This window comes from Sorex fumeus, unplaced genomic scaffold, assembly GCF_029834395.1.
Source record: "Sorex fumeus unplaced genomic scaffold, SorFum_2.1 ptg000058l, whole genome shotgun sequence".
Taxonomy (NCBI): domain Eukaryota; kingdom Metazoa; phylum Chordata; class Mammalia; order Eulipotyphla; family Soricidae; genus Sorex; species Sorex fumeus.
Window position 1 is genome coordinate 13,426,323 of NW_026606115.1, and position 27,802 is coordinate 13,454,124.

Consider the following 27,802-nt stretch of genomic DNA (forward strand, 5'->3'; position numbering starts at 1 on the left):
TTGCCACTATATTCAGTTATAAAATAATAAATTGTCCTAGAGGGAAAACTCAAGTAGTAAAATTGCTTTTATAAAAAAGTATTATTTGAGGGCCAGAGCGATAGCACAGTGGGGAGGGCGTTTGCCTTGCACGCAGCCGACCCAGGTTCGATCCCCAGCATACCATATGGTCCCCCAAGCACCGCCAAGAGTAATTCCTGAGTGCAGAGCCAGGAGTGACCCCTGAGCATCGCTGGGTGTGACCCAAAAAGCAAAAAAAAATGTATTATTTGTGATAAGTCTTCCAGTTGTTTATAGTCAAAGTTTCAAACAAAGACATGGACCACACACTAGCTACCAAATTAAGTAGAAATTTGGCAGGAACATGGCTATTTTGATCTACTTAATTAGTCAGATGTGGTTTCCTTTTTGTAAGTCTGAGTTTTTTGGTTTTGGGCCACACCTCATGTTGTTCACGATTTACTCCTGGCTCAGTGCTCAGGGGCCACCACTCCTGAAGAGATTAGTCTTCCAGTTGCTTACAGTCAAAGTTTTAATGTCAAAGTTTCAAACAAAGACATGGACCACACACTAGCTACCAAATTAAGTAGAAATTTGGCAGGAACATGGCTATTTTGATCTATTTAATTAGTCAGATGTGGTTTCCTTTTTGTAAGTCTGAGTTTTTTGGTTTTGGGCCACACCTCATGTTGTTCACGATTTACTCCTTGCTCAGTGTTCAGGGGCCACCACTCCTGATGAGATTTGGGGGACCATGTGGGGTGTCGAGGACTGAACCTAGGTAGAATGAATATACGGCAAGAGCCCTACTCACTGTACTATTGCTAGTCCATTATAAGCCTGATTTGGGGGGTGTGATAAAAAACTGGCATCTATAAAACATGTGTTGTCATTGTGGTGTGAATCAAGTTACATAGGGAATAAAACTAATTTCAAGAGACTTGTCTTACCCATATTCTTTAAGCTTCATGAATATATCAGAAGGCCTAATTCGAAGTTACTGGGTTTCCATAATATGAAGAGACCAGACAATTCTAATTTCTGATTCAAACTGACACAACTGCTTCACTGAATAATTTTTTTGAATTCTAAAGATACTCAAGTATTATATGTCTCCTAACATCTATTTCACCTTCCTACTCATCTTTTGGTTGACGTAGGTTAAAGTCACTTAGAAAAGGAACTAGAACTGATTTCAAATGCCTTACAAGGTTTTTGTTTTAATTATGAGGCTCTGAAGTTAGAATCATTTCTCATCATTTTTTACCTTAGATTTACTCTTACCTCCTGATGTAAAGCTCATGTATTTCTGGTTGTTGACAGTTTCTTTGGAATCATAGAATTTGAGAACATCTAGAACAGCCTGAGGGTTCTTCTTCTGTTCCAGTTTTGTTATGTTGGAAGTTTGGAGTAATCGTGCCCATTGCTCAGGAATTCCCTGTGGACAACCAAAAGGAAAGAATGACAGCTTAGAACATCTTGCATTTGCATTTTCATATTCCAGTAAAGTTCTCCACCAAGAAGCCCATGCTACCTGTAGGATTACACTTGGGAAACTGAAGTTACACTCTAGATTTAAAGTTAGTAACTTAATGCAATCATTCTCTTCTCTAATTAAAACACATAGGTAAAACTAGGATCCAACTTAAAAAGGGTAGGTGGGAATATGACTGTGGTAGAAAAAAAAAGAGCATGAAAATCACCTCCATATTTACTCTGCTCATCCATGAAATGATGTTCACGGCTTAGCTTAGTTTTTCTGGTGACTCAGGGCAGACATAGCAAGACTTCTCTAAATTTGTGCACAACATAGTATAGTGCAGATTTTATATGACTGGAATAACATAAGCAGTTTATGGGAATGTTGCAATCAGAAAATCTTTAGAATAAAAGGAAAGTCTAACCCTTGGTCAATTTATGCTTTGTGATTACAAAATATGCTTTTTAGTGCTTAGAGCATTTAAATAAATGGGGAGTTAGAGGAGAAAAATAGAATTGTGGAGGAGCAATAAGCACTGAGACACTAAATAATAACTAATGTTAATGCTGCTTTGGGCATTTGCCATACAGCTTTCTCCTCTCCTCCTTCCATTCCCTCTCCTCCCCACATCATTAATTGGTCACATGGAACCTGGGGACTGTGACAGCCATGCTGAAACCTTGTGAGAATTTACAATAATCTAAGCTTTTAGAACATAGAGCAAGGATATTTGGAAAGCTAACCAAGGAGAATTGCACATTTTACACAGAGAGGTTTGTTTTATATTGAGTATTCAGCATTCTTCCCTGTATGTTCATCCTACATATGTCCCCATTTCATCATTATCCAACCTCCAAAAATCACTTGGAGTGACAATCAGACACACTCCTCCTAAAGTGCATCTAGACACAATTGATGTGGCTTTGTCCCATGAAGTCCGGCAAAACAATGTGTGACGTGGGCCTCCAGAGTTTGGGAATGACAACAAAAATGTGAAATAAGCCAAGCAACAACTCTACTGCACACACATGAACCTGCTGCTGCAGTGCTATGACATCTCAAAGAAGCACTTTGATGCAAGCTTCTTTTGGGCCTGTGACGCACCTCTGGGAGCTTCCCTGGGCACATCTGTGAGCCATAGAGATCTGGCTGTAATGGACGTAAATAAAGAAAGAAAAGAAAGTTAAAACAGAATGTGGGACAACTTAGAAGGTGGGAGGAAATGAAACCAATGAGTCTAAATAGAGGGGGTACCTTCTAAAGTGGGCATTATGAAAACAGGGAGGTATTAACTAAATCAGGGGCAGGGTGAGCTACAAATTAGAGAAAATCACAATGTCCCAAAGTTTGGAAGGATAATTTTATATTTTGTTAGATGCTTCTTCAAGAAATATGAATAAGAATTATCATTAAATAAATGACCAGAGAAATTACTAAAAGCCAGAAGCATGAATTTGGAGGGAAGAAGGATGGCATCATGAAAAGTTTTGATAATAATTTGTAAGTTGTTCTTGTAACTAGGTGATCACAGGTAGCCAATGGACAAGTAATAAACTTACAAATTTCAGTTCCCAATTCTGGTTAACCATTTTTAGTTTCACATTGCAAATGTCTGTATGGCTAAAATTCAATGGATAACTATATAGTGAAGCTTAGTATAGTATTTGCACTCATTAATGTGATTCTTCCATACTTGCTAACTAAAATCAGGACTGGCTTATAGAAAACTAGATTAAGGACTTATCACATAGCCAGACTTTATATTAAATTTCTTAAACATTTACAGTAGGACAAGGAAAAGTATTTTATTTCTAACATATAAGAGTAATTTCCATTCTACTACTACAGTTCTGAAGTCTACTTCCCACAAAACAAGATCAGATATTAGGTAATAGTTTTGTACAAATAAAAATATCTCCAGTGCTACAAAAACATTCTTAACCCAACTGGTTTGGTTAGGGATGTGTTTTCAATTCCTGGAATTTGAGAGTTACTATAAGCATAGTGTAACTATACTTTTATGTGCATTCATAACACAATTTGATGTTAAAGACATAAAAAGTTCGGCAAAGTCAAAAGTTTGAACTCAGAAGTTCATGCATGATCCCAGTTCAGATACTAAGTATAATTAATAGCAATTTGTTAATAGCAATTTTCTAATACTCTAATGTCCAAAGGAACCATGAAATGCTACAAAACCAGGTATGAATTGCACATAACCACTAAAGCAGACATCATTGGCATGGTCATTACCATAGTCATCACAATATCTGCAATTATACATTCTCATGGTATTCTAAAATTTTCTGATAAATATAGTCTTATGATCACTGGAGAGCAGGAAAAGTTGCTAACTATAGATCCAGACAACTATACTTACCACATAAACTATATTGATGACATAATTTCTTTTTTAAGTTGAGGAAAACCAGTTAATCAATTAAATCTGATACTTAAATTTGAGTGTAAGCCACAAAAGCATACAGTCTGAAAGCCATTTCATTACTCCAAATTTAGGAATAAATCCCCAAAGTTAGATATCTAATGGAAAAGTAGAAGCAGGAGCACATATCAGTGCTTGACCATGAATACAGTGAACAACTATATGTACATCAAGCTGGGGATTATCTAGTATAGCACAGGAGAATAGCAGCACGATACAACAGCCCAAGCACTTATCTTAAAATAATGACCATTTATATCACTCATATCATTTTCCTTAATGACTTGAAGTGACTATCTACAGGTCTGTAAGGGGCAGTTCTGAGGTATTTGGTATAAAAATGGCAATATAAAGGGTAAGAACTTGTGATACTTAATGCCAAAAATCTCACTATCCAACCTAATTTTAATTTCAGGGTCCAAGTGTATGACAAGATATATGTGTAATGTATTATGGGCCAATTAGCCACAGGGTAATCAACAAGCAACACGCCATATAAATGTGCAAATATTCAAAATAGTTATTAGACTGACTATACATTTTTAAAAATTGCTTAAAATTTAACTTTTAGCAGTAATCAGAGCTCTAGTAATGTCTCTTATCCTTCCTCCGCACATACACAATGAATTAGTAGTACTGTGCTGATAAGGGCTCAATTCTAAATCCTACCAATGAAATTGTTTTTAAAAGCTTATTAATATCTTTAGTATATATTTTATTTTATTGGAGCAACATTGGTTTATGGGATCACTTATTTGGGGGGTACAACTTCACACCTCTTCAAAATATATGCTACCATAAAGTAGTCACTACCAAATAAGCAATATCCCTTCAAAATAGTGCATAAAGTTAAAAAATATAAATTTTAGAAGGCTAAATTTGACACATCAAAAAATACATGGGAAATATTTATAAAAGACAATCAAGACGATAATAAAGCACATTAAATTTCCAAATTTCACCTATGTCTTACATATATGTTCAATGTATTTGGGGGGAGACACACCCACTGGTGCTCAGGGTTTACTCCTGACTCTGAGCTAGGGATCACTCCTGGTGGGCTTTGGGATCCATATGTGGTGCCAGGGATCAAATTTTGGTCAGCCACTTGCTTTTCTATCACTCTGGCCTATAATTTGCTACATTAAAACTGCTGCTTCATTTCAAATTAAATTTTTGATATAAGAGACAGATTGTTTTCCAATTTAGTTCAGTTGCAAACTGTTTTTTCTGACTAGAAAGATTTCCCATACCATATTCTGACCCATTCCCCTCTTGTTATTTTCAGCATTCTAAACGAAAGCAAACTGTAAATAGCTAGTCTATAGTGAGGAAGATGGTGATGATCTTTCCTTCATTTTCATTTTCAACCCATAAATAATAAAGGAAGAGCTTAAGTAGAGCCATTGTATCAGAATTTGGAAAGAGTGAAAAACCTAAAAATTCAGAAAGAAATCAGAATGTTACATGAGCATAATAGAAGAGAAAACATTCATATTAGAAAACAAAAAGGAAGGAAAAAAGCAAGAAAAAATAGATTTGGCAACAATAAAACATAAGAAAATTTAAACAAACAATAAAACAGAAAATGAAGGCAAAAATTCAAAATATAAAGTTCTTAAAATAGAGAAGAATTATCAGATAATTTACATAAAAGGATAAGTGCTTTCACATTTAAATTGTTTCAAATGTCAGATAATCATAATATATTTGTTTTTAAATCTAAGATTATTCAGTTTATAAACATCAATAATGTGGTGGTAGTGATGATGGTGGTTGTAGTGACAATGAAATTATATTTCATATGTAATAGCTAAGAGAAAGAGAATGATATCAAATATAGTAAAGAAGAGCATCTGGACCATTATTCAAGGCCATTTCAATAATGTTTCTGACTTCAATGATGAAATTGGTTAAGTCCTACCAGCATGTCAACTTTATCAATGTCAGTACTTCTTAATGTTCTCTTCTGATTGCTACTGAGAACACAGAAACAATCAGCTCACATCACTTTACAAGGCCAAGATGCTTACTCAATTTCCATTTCATTCTCATATTGTTTACTTCTGGAATTGAAAAAATAAGATAATTCGGCTGTCAATTCAGAAATATGGTTTTCTTTTCTATATCAAATTCCCTTTTTAAACTCATTAATATGACACAGTCTACTTGCTAACCATAATACTATGAACAAAAATTCAATTATTTAATATCTAAATTTATCTCTGATTTAAGAACCCAATGATTTATGAAATAGTTCTATCAAAGTTTAATTTTTCTGAATGCATTAAAAATTACTCATTATCTCACATTTTGGTTGAGTTCCTTACTAGCATGGAATAAGGTAGTTGATCTTCTTGGAGACATCTTTCTAGCCACATCTTTTCCTTTATCCATCTAAAAAAAGATGCCAGATCTTTTAAAAAAATGAATATAAAATGCCACAGATCTGAGATCTGCACTATCAACTAGCAATATAAATACAAAACAAAGACTAGACTTGTAGCTATGGTTTTTCTAGATAATTCTGATAGGTATTTTTAGAGAATTATATAGTATATCTACAGATAATTTTTATTGGTATACAGACATGTGCAGTACATAACCACTAAAGCATCCCATGATAAATCCATGAACATGGTTTGTTTTGAACATTATCAATATATTTCTGTTAATAATCCTTAAAAAATAGGCTAGGTTATTAAAATCAAAGGGGAAACAAAAAAGTTCTATTTTTAGAGAGATTTTTGGTTAGCATGATTAGCTATTCTGGGTAATCCAGGTTCTAATGTAAAGCCTGAATTAATCAGATAAAGAATCTTGGCTAACCAAATTGAGTAGATGATTTTCTAATTAATTTTAAGTGACAAAAACAGGCTCAAGCAAGGTCTCTCTACCAGAACCATATCTACTGTGCCTCAGTAAACTGGCATTTTCAATCAAGTTAAACACTAAGTATGATCAACATTTTTGTTAAAATAGACTAAATAATTTTTCTAGTACTCTTACAACTATTTTGCTTCCATCTGTGATTCCAACAAAGTAGATTTTAATTGAAATTCTAAAAAACATAAAATCTTACACTTTAGGACATGGTAATTCTTGCATGAAACCTAATTTTATAAATGACTTTTTTCATGGCTTACAAAACAAATTCAGGATCTTACTTACAGTGAATTCCCCGGTGACAGCATCAAACCCCACGTGAATCGTATGCTCAAAGTCTGAAGGAAGAGAGATCTCTGGGCGTTCTTTCTCTTTCTTCTTATTGGCTAGAGGCAAAATGTTAACATGCATTTATTTGAGATAACGTTTTAGCTTCCACAGTAGTATACTTACATCAAAACTACCACAAAATTTGGGACTGGAGAGATAGTACAATGGGTAAGGTGCTTGCCTTGCACGTACCCAACCCGGGTTCGATCCCTGGCATCCCACATGGTCCCCCAAACACTGCCAGGATTAATTCCTGAATGCAGAGCCAGGAGTAACCCCTGACCACCGCCGGGTGTGACCAAAAATCTAAAAAAAAACTACAACAAAATTAAAAGACAATTGATTCCAACACAATTTTAGTGATACTCAACTCTAGAAAATAATTTACTTGGAGAGGTGACAGTTTGATTAAAAAAACACATCCAAATAATTTACAATTTTCCATATTCAATTCAAATGTAAATTTCAAAATGATCTGTGTCCTTTTACACAACCAACTCGTACGATCTAGTTATACATTCAGCAGCTATATGATATATTGTGCTTAAGTGGCACTTTGGATAAAATACTGCTCAGCACAGAAGAAATTTATTACACTCGATTCAACTTTTACTATTAGAAAGAAAAATGCTATAAATTTTTCCCATGGTAACCACAGCTAAATACCAAGTAGCTAGAGGTTATTTGTATATTTACATTATAAACTATCTTAGTAGACTCAGTCTTTCAAGAGAACACTGCAAATAATGTTATAAAATATTACTATTAAACAAGATTAGATTAATATCTTCCTCAGTGATTTGCAAGTGAAAAGACAGAAATTACCATTTTTTTTACTGAATCCATTTTAGTTCTCAGAAATCTCAAACCAGTTCCTTGTTTAATCATTCTAGTTTACAGCTACTTTTTCATGACTCTATTATATTGTCATATTAGCTATTCAAAATCATTGTCCTTCTTATGCAGACATTTCATACTGACACAATTATGAGTAGCATACTAATATAATAATCCAAAGTCTTTAAAGATAAAATCACTAAAGAAATTAAATTGGGAACTACAACAGAATTAACTTGTCTTGAAATAGACCTAGGATGAAATTACTATGGAAGCATTGTAAATGTCATCTAGCAGTTTTCATATTACACACGCTAGCACATTCCAGTATATATTGCTGATAAGGTTCATGTCACATTTTAAAAAAAAATAACGACCTTGTAAGCAAGTCAGCCTTGCCTCATTGAAAGCAATAAACCTTAGAATTGTCAAAGAGGCTAATTTAGCACATTTTGGTTCAAATAGATATTTCCTGGTCTGGAATTTAGATATCCTATAATAAACCATATATGGACTACTAATTTTTTGGTTATCCATAATTTTAAATTTGAAATCTTTCATGTCAAAATATCATACTTAAGGTTTCTTTTCTGTCTCCACTCTTACATTGCTCCATATCTCCAACTAACAGGTATGATGCAGAAGTAGAAATTTAAGTAGTCAGAAGATTTGGATATATTAGGAAAGAAAGGTTGGGATCGTGGAGGGCAAGGATGATTTACAGCCTTTGACTAGCCATGGACCATAGTTGTACTAATTTTGAAAATTACACATGTACCATCAAACTTAACTTCAGCATAGATTCCATTTTTATAATGAAGCTACTGTGACTAATTTTATCCTAACTGAACAGTGAATTTCAGGGCTTTGGAGTTGGTACTCACACTTCCACATCATGCCTGTGAACTGTTGATATCATTTATACTTGTTCAACTACCTTTCAGTATTGTTCAGAAATGCACCTAGACCAATCAGATTTATGTTCTTGCCTCTCCACTGAAGGTGTCCTGCTTACTCCTGCAGCATTTTCCCTCCTTCCCGATCAGCTCATATTGGATCCCTCTTCTTTCATTTATTTGACAATGGTTTGATTTTCTTCCTTCCTCAGAGACCATGTTAGCATTTTTTATGATTTTCCTAGAGCTGGTTTTAGTCTTTTACAGTCCTTTACATTTTCTTGGATGGAATTTACTCCTAGATATTAACTCATTTTGGATAATTTCCTAATGTGTGGTGCAAGAAATGGATCCAAATTCTTGGAATTAAAGAATATATATTACGAACAGAAGGTTCTCTTTAATTTAAAAAAGAATTACAAGAGCCTCTAAGGGACTTGAAAAGTCCTGGGCAGTTAGGAACTCTAAAACAGCATCTTTATTTACCTTATAGCAAATCCAGCTATGGTGGTTTTTAAATTTTTATAGGACTAAAGGTCACTCTGAAAAAAATAGAACTTTTGCATGTATACTGTACATGTACTCATAACTGCATATGCATTATAAGTTCAAAATTCTGGACTCCAGGTTATAAAACTCTATCTTAGACGTTCAAATCACTATAACAGCTTGCATTCATGATCTTTCTTGCCATCAAAATCTCCCTTATTTTTCCGTTACTAGTGGCTGAATATTTGAAGCACATTGACTTAGGCATAGCATGGACAGAGCTATGTGAATTGGATTAACGGTGTCTCCCTAGAAAGCCACCTGATTACCAGTCCTTTATCAGCCTGATCAAAAATTCCCTTCACTTAGGGCCAAAGAACAGAGGCAGGAAGTCCAAACTTGCTCCTCATCCCATGTATGTCCTTAATGAAGTGCTATCGCTAATCACCTGGACCACAGAAATATTAATACCTTAGCCTCCATCTCTATAAAAGCTCTAAACCAATTAACAGATGATGCCCTCCAATATGTAATTCAAAGAGAAACAATACAAATTGTTTAATTAATACAAATTAATACAAAATTAATACAAAAATTAATAGAAATTGCAAAGGCAAGGAATTCTAAAAAAAGTTCTGATGTTCCTAAGGTTAAGTTTTTTGAAAGCTACAGATCCCAAATGTCTCCACGTTTTGGCTTGCTGAATTTTAAGCAAATATTCATTTGGTGTTGGATAAATATAATCCACTGGCTTGTCTAACCAAATCATAAATTTGACATCCATCTTGAATCCAACTTTAATTCTATATTAGATACCAAGTTCTGTCTTCCAAATTCACCTTTGAAGCCTTTCATTGCCACTAAATATTATATTACATTTTTTAGCTGATTTTAGTGACACCAAATTTTGATCTCTGAGATAAATTTTTCTAGTTGGTGGTCAGAATAATATTTTGAAATATAAGAAACTTACCACATACTTGATTTTGCTTTATATCATTAAATGGATCCCCATTAACCAAATATTGAATAGTGCATGCTCCTTACTTACTATTACTTACTATTCAAAGACCTGCATGAGCTGAGTCCAGATTACATCTTTATTGTCTATTCTTGCGATTATTTCTAATGCATTTCATGTTCCCCAAACCGTTGAGATTGCTCAAATCTAGCAAGTTTTTTTTCCTTTTCTCTCTGAAAAGTTGTATCTCCTTCTTCTCATACTCTCATGGATTTAAAAAAAATCTGTTTGTTGGGCCACACAGGGCAGTGCTCAGGGCTTCCTCCTGGTTCTGTGCTCCAGGATCTGAGCTCAGGGATTACTCCTGGCTGGCTTGGGGCACCATACATGGTGCCAGATATTGAATCTGGGTCAGCTGCATGTAAAACAGGTGCTCTACTTGCTGTAATATTGCTACGGCCCTCATGGTATAGTCTTAACTTGGCACTTGTCAACAATGGAGTGTTATTTACATACCTATATCTCTTGTTAAAATTTGGGAAATTGGGCAGCAGAGAATCTTATTCATCTTTACATTCCCTAGCACCTGGCTAATAACAGCATACAGAATGAATAATACTTAATAAACATGATTATTTGGTAACATTTAATATTTAATACTTGGTAAATAAAATTTGTGGAACATTCACCATGAGCAAAGTACTTCCAGAGCTGTCTCATTGTCTTAATTATCAAAATATTTTAAGGTAGGCATTATTATTATTGTATTATTCTTTTACAGATAAGTTTCTGTTAGGGTAAACCTTTAACCCAGGATTATATAACTAGTAGGTATTAGTAAGGAGTTGAACCAAGATATCAACTGTATCTAAAGTGTCTAAGCAATAAGTAACTGCACTATTATTCAGTATCATTAGGATAAAACCTCAACAGATTTGAACCTTGTTCAGTACATGTTTAGGGGTTGAATGGAATCCAGATGAGAGCTTTGTTTTCAGGAACACTAAAATGACCTGTATTCCCTCCACCCCCAGAATATTCTGTGAGCCTTGGAACTTGATATTAAGATTTAAGCTGAGAAGCTCTGGGTAAATAATGGAAGAGTGAATACCAAATGAGCTCCATTTTCTAAGTGCATCTTATTCCCATATTCGATTGGAAAAATAGAAGACCACTGTTTGCTGTCCATAAACTTCAAACAGTGCTTGTACCTAAGGTCCTTTGGGTGAGTTCTGGTTGGGATCCAGAGGCCACTAATCCTCCAGAGTCTCTCACCATGGCACCTTACTCTACCCTAACAGCTTCTATACAAGGAAAGGCCCTCTAATAATCTGTCATCTCCATGTGCCCCACCCCAATGTTCTGCATTTCTTCTTAGGAGTAGAACTTGTTCCACTGCAAATTACTAACACCAAAAACTCTTCATTCAGTGTTCTACTTACTTCCCTTAGGCTCTCAAACTCTATTATGCACCACTCTCAGCTGGAGAACTTAAAAAAGGTTTATTGGAGTCCAAAGTTCAGAGATTCAAAATCAGTCAGTATAGGACAGACCCCAGTAAATTTATTTGTTAAAGCACCTTAAGAATTTACATTAAAATGCTTTGATTGACAAAAATGACAGAACCTCTTCCTCAGGTTATCCTGAGTCAAATTTCTTATTCTTCCCATCCCAAATCTGTTGGAAATAAAAGGGGTAAGGTTTTTTTGGTTTGGATTTGTTTCGGTGGTGGGGAGAGTGGTTTTACGGTCACACTTGGCAGTGCTCAGGGCTTCTGGATTTGCATGTAGGCATGGCTCCTGGTGGGATTCTGGATTGAACTCAGGCTAGTTGTAAGGCAAGCCCCCTACACACTATACTATCTCTGACCCCAAAGAGTATGTTTTTTCTTCCAAATTCTTTGAGTTCATTTCTTATGCATTTGCATACAAACCATTTCCTTATGATACTGTCATATAATTCTCTTGTACAAGTTCACTTACCCATTGGGGAATCAGTCTCTGGGTCTTTCTGACATTCAATGTGGTCTGTGTTCAGGGGCCACCCCAGGTAGTACGGCAATTTGAACCAGTATCACTGGCAAAGTCACATGCTAGGCAAGTGTATTAGCCTTTATAACATTTATCCTGGCTCCCTTTTTTTTTAATCTTCCTGACCTACCTCAATGATAGTAAACTTCACACGACCCTTTCACTTCTACAGTCCACAACTATAGTCATCTGCTAAATTTTCTTAACCTTTTTCTGACTGTGAATTTGTTCCAACCTTGTTTCTTTCCTGTGGTTCCCCTGTCCTACTGGTTGGCTCCCTAGTTTCATGTCATGGTTTCCCATTTATAATATTTTCACCTGTGACCCTCTTGGAATATCCTGGGGCATTACAGGAGAACATGTGGTCCTCAGTTAAGAAACACTAGTCTAAATCACTAGTCCTCAATCACAACGACTCATCAGACTAACCTGTAGGCATAAAACACCTATGTATTTAGAACATAATGTATATCAGAACTTCTGATATGTTGGTTTGAAGCGTTACTAAGCCTCACAAATGTGCTGATAGAGTGGAGAACCAGTTATAGGTCCTTTTATTATACAGAATGACCCTTTCTCTGAAATACTTCACCCTGCTGTCTCATTCTCTGAGCTTAGAGAGCTTTCTCATCTTGCTTGCTTTCTTACTGTCAAGTCCATTTATATTTTGTTTATTTGATCTAAAAATATGGCTGTCCTTTAACTCCTCCATTTTTAGCCAATTTCTCCATTTCTATTTGATTTAGGTTCTATAGTTCATTATTTAAATTGTTCTTAAGCCATTGTACTGGGAAATCTTGCTTTTTAACTTTCACTACTGCAAAATGTCACCTGACATGGTCTGGAGAAATACTACAGGGTGTAAGGCACTTGTCTAACATGCTATCAGCCATGGCATTGCAGATGGTACCCTGAGTACATAGCCAGGAGCAAGCCCCAAAATCCACCACCAGGTATGCCCTCCCCCTCAAATAAATAAGTTACCTGGACAGAATCCAGAAATGAAATTTCTCCACTTCACTGCAGAAGTTTCCAAGAGTTGTTGGGAGGAAATATCACTTAGTTATACTGACTGAAGCTTACTGTACTGGTAACATAATAGTTGGGAAATCATAATTTAGCATTATTTTCTTGCCCTATCCCAACTTCCTTTCCCCTTTCAATTTTCTGCTTTGCCCTCTCTTCCTTACTTTCAGCATATTATTCAGCAGATTATCCTTCTACTTCATTGAGAAAAATGTAGGCCATTGGGTTGGAACTCCTTTGACTTTACATCTTCTCTCGTGTCTGTGATTTTACTTCCATCAGTAGTATTTTCTCCTACTCATGTCTCTATATAAGCGGTGTCCTCTTCTTTCACCTAGGGCTTATCTCTATACTGGTGTTTGAGAGCCCAGTATGTCATCAATTATCTACTTCTTCTATCAGCAATCTCTCCCTCTCATATGTGGCTTAAAAGGCATATGGATAATTCTTTTTCTAAAAAAAACACCGTTTGTTACCTTATATCCTTCTTTAGTTGTGAATGAATCTCAATTTTTTCCCCTTGACTTAAACTGGATAAGGCAATCAAGATTTCTGTACCTCTCACTTCCCCAAATGATGGAAATGAGTTGCTGAAGTTATACATAAGTCTCATTCAATGACTAGATTTTGGTGCTTCCAAATACTGACCTCAGTAAAAATGACATTGTTGAATACATGCCTTTTTGAAATAACCCTCCCACCTCCTGTCACATAATTCTCCCTAAAATGCATTATTCTTTTTTGGTGAAGCAAGATAGTTTTTATTGAACGTTATTTATAAAGATGTGAGGGGAGATAAAGAGAGAAGTACATGTTCAAGAGAACACAGGATTCTTCAGAATGGAAATAAGAAAGCAAAGAAAGAGAGGCAAGCAAGTAAAATATGTGTTCAGATGAGAACATAGGCTTGAAGATCAAGCACCAGAATTTATTCTAATACTTAAAAGTCTTGTGTTGACTCCACAAGTAGTATTCCCTAGAAGCTCTTCTAGGTCCTCGTCTCTTCATAATATAACTTGGGGACACCCTTGGGTCAAATTTGCTATTTGCATGGTTTCAATTGCCATCTACACTAGTAATTCCACATGTGTACCCCCAGCTCTAACCTCTGCTGCCTTCCAACCCCACTGAGTTACCTGCCTATTAAACATTTATAATTGAAGGCTTTTCTGGCTCTGCAAAGTATTTTCCAAAGCAAACTAACGTATCATCACCTTTACTTACTTAAAACAAGAAACTACAATTCTTCCGCTATTCCTCCCCTCACCATTAGCTGCCCAACTCTATGAATTCTTCTAAATACTACCCTTCCTGTATCTCTTATTATTATTGATACTGAACATAAGATCAGAACACCATCACTTTTCACCTGCATGACTCGGACGGCTTTATATCCTTCCATCTTACTATTCCTATAAATCCATTCTTCTCCTAGAGATAGAGTGATATTTGGAAACACAAACCTGGTATCATTCCCCGGATTCAATGGTTCTCAACTGTATAAGGCCTTCAGGATCTGGCACCCAAGTACTTCTATAGTTCCAACTCCCATCACACTTGAACTCCTACTTTATAAACTAGCTATTCTATAACAGCTTTCAGTGCATTCATAGACCTGCAGTTAATAATATCATACCTACATCTTCATAAAGCTACTCCTTCTGTTTGGAATATTACCTACCTCTTGCAAAACTAGCTCTTACTTAAGACTTACCTGAATTCAGCAGTCACCTCATCCATGAAGCATTTTCTAACTACCTCTCTTCTCAGTCTTGAATAGATGCTCTTTACCATTCACTTCAATACTGTTCTTGTCATGCTAAACTCTAATCATGAACTTGTCTCCCTTACTATGATAGTAATTATTTAAAGAATTTGGTATTTATTCACCTTTGTAGTTAAGAACCTATCTCATACAGTATCTGATTCCGTAATATTAAATAAGTGAATGAGCAAATGAATGAATAAATAACCTAAACTGCATGAAATGAGACTCAATAAGTGAAGACAAGACATGGCTATTTGCAAATATTTGTCGATGAATCAGGAAAAAATGATTCAGCATATGTAGTAGTTGTTAATGATACTGTTTTTTCTTACCAACAGAGATGACTCTGTTCTCATTCAGGCATACCCTCTGCCAACCTGGTTAACCAAAGTTAAAGAAATAGCAAATCAGTCAATTTTTTTTCCAGAATAAATTGCTGGATGGGATGCTGTTTACTTTCTGAAAGTAGTTTAGAAAAATGTCAACCAAGTCTTTTTTGTCCTGCTTGAAACCTTCTCCTACAATTCCTAGGAGTTTTGTTGTACCTTCTCATTGGATGCCATGTGGTAAAGTCCACATATTTCTTAGAATGTTCTAGCTCCTTGTAAAAACATGCAGGAGAAGAAATGACAAAACAGAGAAATGTTTTCTTACATAAATTAGACTAACCACATGGAATAGCAGTCAATGGAAAGTTATGGTATATAATTAAAAAATACAAAACCACATTAATACAAAATGCTACAGGTATTACATAATATTTTAATGCAGTTATTTTTCTAAAGTAATAAGCATTTTATAATCCTGGGTATAAGGAAATCCTCCTTTTTGTCACTGTCCAAGCTTTCTTTCCTTTTAGTCAACCGGTGAGCCAGCTAAAATGTATACATAGACTTGTGGATCAGTGTAGACAAGATTAAAGGGTGGCTCATGAGGAAATATTCTAAATATATGATCTAATTAAGGAAATAAGCTTAGCAAACAAGTATTAGAAACTGGCATAACCCAAGAAAATTAAGTGCCAATTTATGAAAAGTATAATTGCTTTATCATGTCAAGGAAATCTGTAGTAGACAGTGACGGCTTACTGAAGGAGGTAAGACTTGAGGTATGGGTCTTACAGAATGGATAGGCAGTAAGGAGTAGCACATTTCAACTAGGAAAAATGGTAGGAGCAAAAATTAAAAATAGTAATGTAAGCACATTAATATGCATGTTATTGACAAAGTGAGAGGACAGTAGAATAAAAAGAGCTAAAAATCAAGAAGCTGAAACTTAGTAGTAATAAGGAATATGTTGGAAAAAGGGTTTTCAGCAAATTATATAATAGGTGTTTTCTTCAAGACAAAACAGGTAATGGTGTGGTGCTAGGTACATACATATGGCATGGCGTCTATAGGCTTCACTATAAGCTTCACTATAGTTGCTGTTTCACATAACAGGGAAAAGGAAAATATGGAAGTCCTACTGACTACTACATCTGTTCAAAGATCTTCTACTGGGCATTTCATATAAACATGTTTGTGCTTTACTTCTATAACTAGACTGAAAATTACCTGAGGACAGGGAAGCATGCCTTCCATGTAGTTTCCCCCAATACACTTACTATAGATGTAGGCACATTAAAATGAATATAAATATTTTCTGAGTGATGTAATATAGTTAAAAACATGTTCAAGAGAAGCTTTTTATTAACACTTAAATGCTTATATACACTTTGAACTGAGATAGCCAATGGACTAAAATTATTAGATATCAAATGTGCTCAAATTTAACATGCAGTTCAGATTAGCCATGAGTTTACTGTAGCCCAAGATCCTCCGCAAAGACCCTTGAGATAAAAGAGGCTTGTGATGGAGCTGCTGGGTCATGCATCTTGACACTAGCATTTTTTCTTTCGCAACCCTTTTTCCCACATTCCCTGTCTAGGTGCAATTTGTATTCAACATTGTATTCCTACAGCTGAACAACATGTGCACAACAGGAACTGCTTTTGGCAGAGACTGTTCAAATGGCTGGGTCATATATCCATTGTACTAAATGCTTATTTTTCACCTCTATATTTGAGCTTTATTCTAGAAAAGCCAAGTTGGAAGAATGCAGAAGTATTTTAAATGGCCATCTAACTCCAGTGGATAATCTATTCCAAATGTTTTTAATGAGTTGCTCACTATTTTTTATGGTGGTTTGGGAGGTCTTCTGAGCATTGCTGGGAGCAACCAGGGACATACCCTGAGGTGTTCTAGTCATGTAGTGGCAGAGTAAAATTGAGCCTAGAACCCACTGAATCACAGATGTATGGTGCATCCCACTGAACTGTCTCCTGGCACATGGACACTCTAACTCAGTGTGTCTAATGGTCCATTAATTTCTCTAATTCATCAAGAGCCAGCCACAAGATTATTAACAAAAAGTTACCTTTGTGGAATGAAAAAAAAACTAAAATGTCTGCTAAACTACTAGGAAAGTGAATAAATACAGTGGTTTTGAATGTTATTTTATTTTTATTTTTTGGATGTTGGGACATATATGGCAGTACTCAGGACTTATTCCTGTCTCTCTTCTCATAGATCACTCTTGGCAGTGCTCAGTGGATTATGTGGTGTGATGGGGATTAAACTGGGGTCGCCTGCAGCAAGACAAGTACTTTAACCTCTGTACTATCTCTCTGGTCCCATGATTTTATTTTTTATAAGTGCCATTACTCACTGGCATTTGGAAGCTACCAGGGCTACAACTATTGGTGTTGAGGAAGGGTGCAGTGCTGGTCACTGAACTTGAGTCCATATGCTTTACCACTTGAATATTTTCCCCAGCACTACAGTATTTTTAATTTCAAAAAACCAATTCTACTCCACCTCTGATTTGTGGGTAAAAGAATACGTATGCCATACCCCTCCAGAGAAAAGGCTTTGAAGTTCTGTATTTGGGTAAGAATGAGTGTTCAAGAACATTTTTCCTATACCAACAGCAACCTTTCAAGTGGTCAAAGAGGCATGAAGAGAATAATAGTTCCAGAGGGACTGATTTCTTCAAATAAGACTCAACTCTTTTGCATATCTGCTCTATAAACAAATATTGTTTGGGAACATACTATAATAAAGGACTCAGGAAATTCTTACCTTTAAGATTTATTAAATATATATTTTCCCTTGCACAAAGATCTTTTCTTTTCTTTTTTATTTTGGTTATAGCACCACACCTAGTGGTGCTCAGGGCTTACTCCTGTCTCTGCACTCAGGGATCACTCCTAATGGGATGGGGAGACCATATGGGGTGCTAGGGAAAAATCCCAGGTTGACTGTGTGCAAGGCAAATGCCCTACCTGCTGTATTATCACCCCAATCCAATAAAATAATTTTTGTGGTAGAAATCATGTCATTTTGCAAGCCTTCAAATTAATTTTCCCACTGGAGATTATGCTTGGAAGTACAATGTACTTGAAAGTACAATGTGGTAACTACAACAGAAAGTTTATAATAATAAAAAGAGCTTGTTGGATAGAATAATTTTTAAAAATTGACAGTGAACGGTGTGTAAAATATTATAGGAGAGATTCCACTTTTGTTTCGGCTTAAACCTTGAACAAAATATACTAATTCTGAGAAGTAAATCAATGCTTATTATTAAGGAAGAGATATTAAATTTTTAAATTTTTTTTTTGCTTTTTGAGTCATATCTGGCGATGCTCAGGGATCACTTCTGGCTCTGCACTCAGGAATCATTCCTGGCGGTGCTCAGGGAACCATATGGGATGCTGGGAATTGAACCCGGGTTGGCCACGTGCAAGGCAAATGCCCTACCCGCTGTGCTATCACTCCAGCCTCACAGATCTTAAATCTTTTAAATAATGGATTATAAGTGTATTTTTTAAAGTAATGACAGGTGGTTTTTATTTACTATTTTATTTTTTGGCCACAAAAAATAGATTGTGGGCCACAAAAAGTAGTGCTCAGGGATCATTCCTCGCAGTGCTCATGAGACCCTATGTGGTGCCAGGCATCAAAACACTTTCAGCCACAATCAAGGCAAGTACTACCCTTGTTTTATATATCTTTCCAGCTTATTATTTCCTATTTTAATACAATTTTTAAATATTTTCACTCTAAGTGGCTTATATAATTTTTATAATATGAAGACTTAATTCTCCCAAATAACAGTATTGTAATTCACAAAGTAGTAAATCTGTGGGGCCAGAGTGACAGTACAACGGGTAAGTCATTTGCCTTGCATGTGGCTGACCAGGTTTGATCCCCAAGCATTGACAGGAGTAATTCTGAGTGCACAGCTAATAGTAGCCCCTTAGCACCACTGGGTGTGCCACTCCCCCCGCCCCAAAAAAAACGTAGATCTTGAAAATTCTCATGACAAGGAAAATTATTTGTAACTGTATGGTGATGGTCTGGTGATGGATGCTAGACTTAATAGTTATAGTTAAGTATAAAATAGTGTAAGTAACTAGCTAATATAGTAATTTAAAAATAACCACTAAATTAATAGATATTAGACTTCAATTCTTGGTTTGCCTTGCTTAGCTATAAGTGAGGCAACTGTGGAAGTCATTCAATGCATCTAAACTTTACCCTTTTCTGTAAATAGGAATATTACTTGCCTTACGTATAACTAACATGAATGTACTCTGAATATTGTAGTATCTCTAAAATTGTCATCAAAAATACATTGTCTATTATTTCACTAACATGAAATAAGCATAACTCAATAAAATGAAACAAACTTGCAAAGAAATGGTGAAACTTCTAGATTCCATAAAAACTAGAATGGTTACTGGAGAAAAAAAGGTAGTGGATGGCGATGGAATGGATAGAGTTATCTTTTTGGTGGTGAGATGGCACTGGAACAGCAATGGTGAGTATTATGCATATATAGCGTGTGATGCTAAACCACTGAGATTCCATGATATTTTAAACAATTATACATATTAATTTTAGGAAAGAAAAATAAAGTGTCTCCTGCCTTAAAGGAAAAAGCAGCTTTACATCCCTTTTAGATAACATCAGGTTTTTCCTCTCCTTGCAGGATTTTGATTGTTATAGCTCTCTTCTGCCTTCATCTATCCATTCCTTGTATTTTCTCCAACTCCTAAAATCCCCATCAAACATTATCTCCTAAAATTATTTCTCTATGCTTTCCTTTAGTGTACTCATCTCTCAATTCAGCATTGCATATTTCTTGACATTGACAACTTGCTGGTTTTAATAGCTACCATATTTATGTCCAATTCTCCATTTATTAGCCTTGAAGTACAAGCACATGTTTTAGTAGATAGAGTGCAACATTATTCCAATTCTTGCAAAGTTCAACCATAGGGAATTTCTAGGAGGCTCTTCTGGGATACAGAAATGACCCCATAGGACAAGCAAGGCGCTATACCCCCTCAGACTTCCAAAAGGGCAGGGTAGTGATCTCCAAAGAGCACTCCTTGCTGATCTCTATGGGTAGAATTTGGAGAGCCAAGAAAAATGTAACACCAGTCAGGATGTAGCAGTCTCTGACCTCTGGCTTTCTGATAACAGAGCCCTCAACTGAGATTCCCACTTGTTGGTGCAATGAATATAAGTCTGAGCTGCTGCAAGATCCCAAAGGATCTTCAGCAACACTGAAGAAAGACTGCATACTGGTCAGTCTAGTTATCACACTAAGTATTTTATTGTGCATTAATTAAATGAATATTAGTAATGTGCATTGACCAAAACATATGATTAACAAGACCATAAAATATAACTGAGTTTTAATATATTTGCACAGCAATTATTCCTGCTGTATAGTGTATATAGAAGATAACATACTCTAGAAATTAGGACAATATATATGTAATACAATAACAAAACTATGTGGCACTTTAAGAAGTTTTTCACATATATGAACACACTCATTTTGAAGCTCAACTTTCTAAAGTAAGCAAGACATAAGCCTGTAAAAAACACACACCAAATGATAATCTACCCCACAAGAACACCCAAATAAAATGTTAGCACATCCTACTGTTAATAAAATTTTCTCACATCATTTCTTATTTAAAAAGAGATGAAAAGGTTTTATTTTTCCTTCCGAGGTGAAAAAAATCCCTTTACTGAAATTCAGAGTTTTCAAATCACATTGCCATCTTCTTAAGAAAAGCAAAAGCCCCGCTGCCTTGTGGATGCTAGAAATGTAGTTTACCATATTCCCTTTGTCCTGTTGCAAAGCAGTGTGATAAAGTAGAACAAGCACAGGGTTTAGTCAGAGAGACTTGGGAGACATCTGGCTTCTCTAATTTGCTATATGTCTCTTGGTCAATTCCTTAAAGTTTTGAGTTTAAATGGCCTCATCTGTAAAACATGGATAATACAGAATATATATGTGAAGTGTCTGTTATATAGCTTGGCATCCAAAAACTAGTCATTAAATGATAGAGAACTTCCTATTTATCTTGATTTAATATCCAACTACAACCTCCTAGTCTTTCAGGAAAAGGGGACTTCACTTTATTCCCAGGCTGACTGGCTCCCAAATTTCTCTGGAATACCCAAACACAAAATACACACGAACTGTGCTCTCTAAAGACATAGCCCTTCACAGAACATTGCATGTCCTCTGAAACACACCTAATGCTTAAGTGCAGCACAAGACACAAGACATAGCACACTTCAGAAGACAGACATTACACAGAACATGGCACCTCCAAATGCAGCCTCACCTGCTTTTCCCACATGTTCTTCCACGCTTCAAGTCCTTAACACCGATTATTTTTAGAAGGACTATGACAATTTCAGAGACCTGGCTGATTCATTTGTCTCATTGCCTTTGCCTTATAAGTTTATTTATTCATATATTTATTTATATATTTATTCATTCATGTATTTATTCCCCACCTTACTCCAAAATGAATAGCAGGTGGTATACACAAAATACAAAAAATACATTATGATTGCATAAATTCAAAGTAGATAAGAAAGCAAAAGAAAAAAAAACAAAAATATAAGAAAGTGAATACAAAGTGCATACATACCATAGGGGCCCATTATAAGTGCTATGCATAGGCCATTCATATTTGGCTCCAAGCTTTCTAGCAGCCAACAAAAGAGAAACCTGAACAGCCCCAAACTTCACAGGGTTCATAAAATAAAATCAAACCACTTATTCAATATGTCCTGGTCTAAATTCTAAAACCTTTTCCATAGTAAGATATAATAAATGGTGGCAAATTGTCTCTCCTAATTTTTTCCAACACCAAGATTTAATTATTGGAACAGTCTTCAAACAAAGATCTTCAACCATCTTAAAATAACATGTGTACTACTATTATTCTTCTACCTGCCTCTTAAAGTTCCATTCAGTCAATAAAATGTAACTATTAAAGAGATTTATTAGAACAAACAAAAAGCCTCTGCTGTAATCAAAGTATTTTTTCATTTAACTAAGTAGACACTGTGACATTGTTTATGACAAAAAAACTGGAAATGACCTCAAATATCCAACAAAAGAAAATGTTAAATAAAACAGGATGCCACTATGTGATGAAGTATTTATATACCACTTATGAACTTTCTTGATGAAAGAAAATATGATAGGAATGGTAAGGGTAAAAGCAGGATGTAAAAGTGTATATATTATATTAATTATGTAAAAAGTATATGTGCACATATAGCTAAAAATGTCTAAAACTAATCCACGAAAATGTTAACACTGTTTCTGGGATTTGTGAATATGGGTTATTTTTGTAAGCTTATCTTTATTTTTTATGTCTTTGATAATGACACTTTCGATGTGATGAGAGAACGGGGACTAGAAGGAAAAATACCATCCAGTTAGTTATATTTGGCTGTGAAATTATGGGCAATTTTAATTTTCTTTTTAAACTTACTATACATACAAATTCCAGTTATGGTCAAAGTTACTTAAAAAAAGATTCTAAAATCTAGTATTTGGCTGTTTGTAATGTCAGAATGATACAAACATAATACCTCACAATTGCATGGCACTTTTTTCTTTAATAGTATACTCTGATAGAATTTCATTTGATTATCAAAACTACTTTGTGAGGTAGGCCAAGTATTACTATCTTAATTTAGCAGAGGATGAGACAGGCTCAGAGAAACTAAGTGACTAGTCCAAAGTCATACTAAGAAATGACAGACCAGGACTCTAACTCAGGTCTCTAGAGTTCAAATACAGAACTCTCTCACTTTGTTCAAGAATGATGAAGGTGTAACCATAGGCAGTCATCTAGAGGAAAAACATGAAAACAGTGAACCCTTCTTACCTATTAGGGTCCGTTTCCTGAACAACCCCCTAAGTAGGAGAATTCTGTTGAGGAAATTATTTTGGCAGATAAAAGAAATATGGCAGGGGAAGTGAGGTCACATGAACTCTTGAAAGCTCATATAGTTCTGTGCAGTGAAACAAAACAATAGTACATTACATTAAAAGAATGAGAGTTTACATAGCTTAAATTAGTAAAACTGATAGGCTCTACAGTTTTCATTTAGATCATCAGGAGATTTCCAGAGGTGATAAAGATGTACCATTTGCCATGGCTGTGGAAGATGGGAATGACAATGAACTAATGACCAGAAATGGATTGACAGTTCAAATCAAGGATCTCTTTGCCCTTGAGGTCATTTAAGTCCAATCCTGAAATTATAACAACTTGCTTGTGGTTTTAGTCTTTCAAGCAAGTAAATTTAACTGATCCAACTTAATGACTTTGGCTCCTTGAAGATATTTTCTATCTTTCTTGAAGACACCTTAACACTTCTGTATAGACTTCAACTCAAATCAAATTATGAAGACAGCTTATCAGCTATCCAGCAAGAGTATTTATATAGCAGTATCTGATTTTGGCACTTCCAAAATTACTTTCTTCCAAATGTGCTGCCTTAAAAAGACATTTAGCGAAGTTTTTATTGAGTTCAATGAAATCATCCAAGATTTGTCTGAAGACAGCTGATTAGCTGTTAAGCAAAAAAAAAATTAACTAGTAGTATTGATGTTTTAAGCTCTGCTGAAGATGGTGTCTGTCCAATACAATTTTTGAAAATGTCATAATATGTTTTTACAGAATTCTGCTAAATTATTTAAGCCTTTTTGTTGCTTATAACCATTTATCTCCCCTATCATCTTAATTATCTTCTCCAACTTTTATGACAGTCACATCTGGGGTACCGGAAGTTTCCTGAAGTTTCCTTTAGTAACATGGTATCACTTGAATCAGTGTTAACAAATTCAGGTTCAGCTTCAGTTGAGGATTGCATCTGCATCAATTGTTCATCCTCATCCATAGGTTCTTCTTGATCCAAAGAGTCTTTGTCTTCGGAAGGGATTGTCGAGAGGTATTTCACCATCTCGAGCCAAATCTTCTCCCAGGTGACATTAATGACAGGTTCTGATAAGCTATTTAATGCTTCCTTTATTAAAAATACGGCATTAGTGATGGTATAGGAATCCCATGCACTGGGATCTTCAGACAGAGGAACTTTTGCAAGATTTTGAACCACAAAATTATACATTAGTTTGGCATAAGTCTTCTTGAATGGTTGGATCAAACACTGATCTAAGGGCTCAAGAATCTGAGACACACAACTAGTGATAAAGACAATCTTAACATTAGGATGTTCATTAGCAAATGCATCTGAGGTGCCAAAGGGACTGTGAAGAATCAGTAGAACTTTAAACTCAAGATTTTTTTGCTTTAAGTAATCTTGAACTTCTACAAGAAAACACCTCTCAAACCATTCCTTAAGAAGAGAAGGAGTCATCCAGGTTTTTCTGTTTGCACGCCAATACACTGGAAACTTGGCTCGATTTTTTCCCCTAAGAAGATTGGGGCATAATTTTCTGTAGAGCAGCAATGGTTTCACTATGAGGTGACCTGAAGTATTGGCACAAAACAAAAGTGTCAGCCTCTCTGTTTTTGCTGACTTCATGTCAGCATCAGTTGGTTCTTGTTCTACAACAGGACAAGTGGGATTATTCAGAGGCTTCCAAAGCATGGCAGTTTCAACGGCACCAAAGATTTGTGCAGGTAGATAATCCCCTTCAATAATCACTTTCTGCAGTTGTGGTGGATATAATACAGGAACTGTTGCAGGATCTAGTGAATCTTTCTTTGGTGTCACTGTCATGGGAGACTGGGTCTCCGGGTCATGGGGCACCATAAATTTATCAAACCATCCCTTGCTTCCAGTTAAGTTTTTCTCTGAACCCACTTCAGTTTCTGAAAACATGTCTTTAAAAACTCCTCTTGCACGATCATAGATCCCTTGGATAGAAAGTGATTCATTATACTTGTGCTTGTCTTCAATCCAAAGGTTTAACATCATTTCTATCTTTTCCATTCTTGGATCATGAGGGATAAAGCATCTTTTAAGTGATTTATTTGCACAAGAGTCAACACTGGCTCTAATAAAACTTTCTGCCTTCTTAATGGAACGAATTGTAGACTCATTAACACCATACAAGCGACCTACAAAGCTATTTGTTTTACCCTGAAGAAGCAGATCAAGAATATCTCTTTTCTCTTCTAATGACATCACTCTTCTTTTCCTTTTAGCAACTTTCTGTGCTGCTGCTGCTCTTTTTTTTATTTCACTCTCTTGTGACTTAAGAGTCATATTTACAGAAGCCATGTTTAATTTTATGCTAATAATGCAACCTGAATGTTATTTACTAGAGATTTTATATCCACTAGAGTTACAAAGCATAAGCACGTGATATTTTAGCAACAAATAGTACTATGAACATAAGTCAATGATAATATATTGTCATGAAACTCAATGTGAATAGGACTGACTATTTAGGAAACAGCTGGAAGAAGGATGAGGAAACAAATCACCCAGTAGTTTCTTTCCACCTTGTGATATAATCAGTATAACAATAATGTAGCAAATGGGACTGACTCCCACATACTCAATTCAAACTCTTCAGAGCAATATAAGAGGTATACACAAGTAAGACCACCTATACTCAAACAACCAATAAGGAAAAAATTGTTATAAAGGGATTACTATAAATTATCCCCTAAGTTATAGGAAAGTCAGTTTTTATATATTCAAGACAGTACTACTGCTATGGTTAGCGTTGACTTGTCACCTTAATTTTTTGTGAAAAGAAAAGACAGCAGTAAGTCAATCAAATATTCTCTGACAAAATTCAACCTTCCAAGATATAGATGTAAAGATCAGGCAGGGCCTGAATAGCTAATGCTTAAGAAATGACTATACAAGAAAGAGAGTGACAATTAAAGAATAAACTGGCCCCTTTTCAATGCCCAACCACTGATACTTTACTTTTATCCCCTCCTCCTGGGAAGATAGAGCGAAGCCTGGCTTTCTTATTCTTCTCTTCAGGGGCCATGGGAAGTGGTTTGGAGCTGTGGTTGAGTGCTGAAGAATCTCGGTTGTTACTATTCATTCTCAGTGGGGGAGCTGGGGGCTTCTCTTCATTATCCAGACTATCAGACATTTTCAGTTATAACTGAATGCACAGCTCCTGAAGAAAAGGAAAAAGCAGGAGTTATGGGTAGATCTGAAAAACACCTAATAAATATAGAAATTCTAGCATTTTTAGAACAAAACATTGCCCTCACATTGTTGTTTTGTGTTACCCATTTCTTTTGAGTTTCTATTTAAAGGAAAGGGAACTGCTTATCCAAAAACCAATGATGCAAATGTCCTAAGAGGCTAGTGAAGGAATAATAACCTTTTAAAATGTATATACAAACATAAAAGGCACATTACCTTTTTCCACAACGGAACTACTTTTCTATTATCCTCTTATAAATAATATGCAACGTGTTTTTAAAATTCTATCCTGAAGATATTAAAAATTTGATCCATGGTCTTTATTCATTGGGGAAAATTTGCCACCAGATGGGAATGCCAACTGGTTCAGCCCTTTTGGAAAACAGTATGGATGATTCTCAAAAATTTAGAAACTGAGCTCCCATTTGACCCAGCAATACCACTCCTGGGAATATATCCCAGAGAGACAAAAAAGTATAGTCAAAGTGACATCTGCACTTGTTTGTTCATTGCAGCACTGTTTACAATAGCTAGAATATGGAAAAAAACTGAATGCCCAAGAATAGATGACTGGTTAAGGAAATTTTGGTACATCTACACAATGGAGTACTATGTAGCTGTTAGAAAAGATGAAGTCATGAAATTTATGTACAAGTGGTACTACTTGGAAAGTATCATGCTAAGTGAAATGAGTCAGAAAGAGAGGGACAGACATAGAAAGATTGCATTCATCTGGGGAACATAAAGTAACAAAATAGGAGACTAACACCCAAGAACAGCAGACATAAGTACCAGGAGGTTCACTCCATGGCTTGGAGGCCAGCCGCACACGCTAGGAGAAAAGGCAGCTCAGATAGAGAAGTGAGGACCAAATAAAGGGTGTTGGGAGGATCCTCCCAGGATGGGAGATGTGTGCTGAGAGTAGACTTTAGACCTAACATGATTGCCATTCAATTCCTCTTTTGCAAACCACAGCACCCAAAAGGAGAGAGAGAACAAAGGGGAATGCCCTGCCACAGAGGCAGGGTAGGATTGGGGCGGGGGGGGATAGGGGGTTGGAGGGATACTGGGATCATTGGTGGTGGAGAATGGGCACTGGTGGAGGAATGGGTATTAGATAATTGTATAACTGAA

At 35.7% G+C, this 27,802-nt stretch overlaps 1 protein-coding gene across 7 annotated transcripts in view; it reads right to left on the reverse strand.

Annotated features, from left to right (window-relative positions):
• The window catches only part of PAK3 (p21 (RAC1) activated kinase 3), a 365,938-nt gene that overhangs the window by 80,170 nt on the left and 257,966 nt on the right, over positions 1 to 27,802 (reverse strand). For 4 of the 7 annotated variants that reach the window (XM_056125834.1, XM_056125833.1, XM_056125831.1 and 1 more), the window contains 4 exons: positions 26,435 to 26,636; positions 7,095 to 7,195; positions 2,585 to 2,629; positions 1,285 to 1,438 (listed from right to left, as the gene is read on the reverse strand). In XM_056125834.1, coding sequence (XP_055981809.1) covers positions 1,285 to 1,438; positions 2,585 to 2,629; positions 7,095 to 7,195; positions 26,435 to 26,609 — 475 coding nt within the window. In that variant the 5' untranslated portion in view covers positions 26,610 to 26,636. Of the gene's footprint in view, positions 1 to 1,284; positions 1,439 to 2,584; positions 2,630 to 6,233; positions 6,315 to 7,094; positions 7,196 to 26,434; positions 26,637 to 27,802 lie in introns of those variants that run through there. The other 3 variants (XM_056125836.1, XM_056125835.1, XM_056125837.1) reach the window with 3 other exon arrangements.